Here is a 3,354-nt window from a genome sequence, read left to right as displayed (position 1 = left end):
AGGGTTAAGACGGTCAGGGGGTTAGGGTTTAGAGGTCAGGGGGTTAGAGGGTCAGGGAGTTAGGGTTTTAGGTTAGATGTGTTTAGGGTTAGGGTTAGGTAGAGTCAGGGGTTAGGGTTTAGGTTAGATTTGTTTTAGGTTTTATGTATGTAGCTAGGGTTTGTGTATAGAGGGTTGGGTTAGAGGGTTAGGGTTAGGGTTAGCCCCCTAACCTTCTAACCTTAACCATCTAACCCCAACCCTCTAAACCCCTAAACCCTAACCCCCTGACCCTCTAACCCTGACCCCTAACCCTAACCATCTAAACCTTAAACCATCTAAACCCCTAACCCTCTAAACCCAACCCTCTAAACCCTAAACCTTAACCCCCTGACCCTCTAACCTAACCCCCTAACCTATCTAACCTTAAGGTTAGGGTTAGAGGGTTAGGTTAGAGGGTAGGGTGGAGAGCTGGATCCAGAGAGCCCAGCAGACTGTCATCAGCCTCCAGGGACAAGGTAGATAAAGGATATAGTGTCTGACAAGCCTGGACAGCGTTAGCGTAGGCTCTTACTGTAGACAACGCCAATTAACAACGGCTTCAGCGACATCCATGCGTTTACAGCAATCATGTCACCTACTTGACTATCAGACTGAAGTAACTGTAGTGTTGTAGGTACGGTAGATAAACTGTATGTGTTGTCAGGTGTCAGGTAAGCTGGTAGATAACTGTATGTGATTGTCAAGTGTCAGGTAAAGCTGGTATATAACTGTATGTGTTGTCAAGTAAGCTGGTAGATAACTGTATGTGTTGTCAAGTGTCAGGTAAGCTGGTATATAACTGTATGTGTTGTCAAGTAAGCTGATAGATACGTATGTGTTGTCAGGTAGCTGGTAAGATAACTGTATGTGTTGTCAGGTTTCAGGTAAGCTGGTAGATAACTGTATGTGTTGTCAGGTAAGCTGGTAGATAACTGTATGTTTGTCAAGGTCAGGTAAGCTGGTAGATAACTGTATGTGTGTTCAGGTGTCAGGTAAGCTGTATATAACTGTATGTGTTGTCAAGTAAGCTGGTAGATAACTCTATGTGTTGTCAGGTAAGCTGTAGATAACTGTATGTGTTGTCAGGTGTCAGGTAGCTGGTAGATAACTGTATTGTGTGTCAGGTGTCAGGTAAACTAATAGATAACTGTATGGTTGTCAGGTGTCAGGTAAGCTGGTAGATAACTGTATGTGTTGTCAGGTAAACTAATAGATAACTGTATGTGTTGTCAGGTAACTTAGATAACTGTATGTGTTGTCAGGTAAACTAATAGATAACTGTATGTGTTGTCAGGAAACTAATAGATAACTGTATGTGTTGTCAGGTAACTTATAATAACGGTATGTGTTGTCAGGTAACTTAGATAACTGTATGTGTTGTCAGATAAGCTGTAGATAACTGTATGTGTTGTCAGGTAAACTAATAGATAACTGTATGTGTTGTCAGGTAACTTAGATAACTGTATGTGTTGTCAGTAAACTGTAGATAACTGTATGTGTTGTCAGGTAAACTAATAGATAACTGTATGTGTTGTCAGGTAACTATAGATAACTGTATGTGTTGTCAGGTAAACTAATAGATAACTGTATGTGTTGTCAGGTAAACTAATAGATAACTGTATGTGTTGTCAGGTAAACTAATAGATAACTGTATGTGTTGTCAGGTAAGCTCTAGATAACTGTATGTGTTGTCAGGTAAACTAATAGATAACTGTATGTGTTGTCAGGTAAACTAATAGATAACTGTATGTGTTGTCAGGTAAACTAATAGATAACTGTATGTTTTGTCAGTTAAGCTGCTAGATAACTGTATGTGTTGTCAGGTAAACTAATAGATAACTGTATGTGTTGTCAGTAAGCTGTAGATAACTGTTGTGTGTCAGGTAACTTAGATAACTGTATGTGTTGTCAGGTACTGTAGATAACTGTATGTGTTGTCAGGTAACTTAGATAACTGTATGTGTTGTCAGGTAAACTAATAGATAACTGTATGTGTTGTCAGGTAAACTAATAGATAACTGTATGTGTTGTCAGGTAAACTAATAGATAACTGTATGTGTTGTCAGGCTAAACAATAGATAATGTAGTGTTGTCAGTGTCAGGTAAACTAATAGATAACTGTATGTGTTGTCGGTAACTAAATAATAAACTTATGTGTTCAGGTTCAGGTAAACTAATAGATAACTGTATGTGTTGTCAAAAGGCGTAGTCAGGTAAACTAATAGATAACTGTATGTGTTGTCAGGTCAGGTAAGCTAATAGATAACTGTATGTGTTGTCAGGTAAACTAATAGATAACTGTCAGGTTGTCAGGTAAACTAATAGATAACTGTATGTGTTGTCAGGTGTCAGGTAAAAACTAATAGATAAACTGTATGTGTTGTCAGGTAAACTAATAGATAACTGTATGTGTCGTCAGGTGTCAGGTAAACTAATAGATAAATGTATGTGTTGTCAGGTGTCAGGTAAACTAATAGATAAGGAGCGTTCCCTGGAGGAGGAGATCCAGCTGAGAGAGAGAATCCAGCTGCAGTTGAAGCAGGCAGAGAGGAGCGTAGAGGACCTGAAGGTAGAGCTACAGACTGCTGCACAGACCAAGGAGGACCTGGACAAGCAACTCAAACAGGCTCAGGTAGGTACAGACAGAGAGCACCATACACCTAAGCAGTCTAAAGAGGACCTGGACAAGCAAGATTACTGTAGATATAGAGAGTGTAGACTGTATGAACCGTGGGATATTACTGTAGATATAGAGAGTGTAGACTGTATGAACCGTGGGAGATATACTGTAGATATAGAGAGAGTAGACTGTATGAACCGTGGGATATATACTGTAGATATAGAGAGAGTAGACTGTATGAACCGTGGGATATATACTGTAGATATAGAGAGTGTAGACTGTATGAACCGTGGGAGATATACTGTAGATATAGAGAGGTAGATGGTATGATACTGTAGATATAGAGAGAGTAGACTGTATGAACCTTGGGAGATATACTGTAGTATAGAGAGAGTAGACTGTATGAATACTGTAGATATAGAGACAGTAGACTGTATGACTTGGAGATATATGTAGATATAGAGAGAGTAGATGGTATGTACTGTGATATAGAGACAGTAGACTGTATGAACCTTGGAGATATAGGTAGATATAGAGAGAGTAGACTGTATGATACTGTAGATATAGAGACAGTAGACTGTATGAACCTTGGGAAATATACTGTGATGATATAGGTAACTGCCAAAATAATGGAAACCAACATAGTGTCTTAATAGTGGTTTGGGCCACCATGTGACACCAGACACATTTTCAATGCACCTCGGCATGGATTC

The 3,354-nt window shown here is 39.4% G+C and overlaps 1 protein-coding gene across 1 annotated transcript in view; it reads left to right on the top strand.

Annotated features, from left to right (window-relative positions):
- The window catches only part of LOC139022645 (cingulin-like protein 1), a 19,067-nt gene that overhangs the window by 2,132 nt on the left and 13,581 nt on the right, over positions 1 to 3,354 (top strand). Inside the window, exons 3-4 of the mRNA XM_070441237.1 lie at positions 2,267 to 2,271; positions 2,480 to 2,653. Coding sequence (XP_070297338.1) covers positions 2,267 to 2,271; positions 2,480 to 2,653 — 179 coding nt within the window. The remainder of the gene's footprint in view (positions 1 to 2,266; positions 2,272 to 2,479; positions 2,654 to 3,354) is intronic.

The sequence above is a fragment of the Salvelinus sp. IW2-2015 genome, unplaced genomic scaffold, assembly GCF_002910315.2.
Source record: "Salvelinus sp. IW2-2015 unplaced genomic scaffold, ASM291031v2 Un_scaffold3652, whole genome shotgun sequence".
NCBI classification, from domain to species: Eukaryota; Metazoa; Chordata; class Actinopteri; order Salmoniformes; family Salmonidae; genus Salvelinus; species Salvelinus sp. IW2-2015.
The sequence above is the reverse complement of the archived record's forward strand: the minus strand, read 5'-3'. Positions and strand labels throughout refer to the sequence as shown.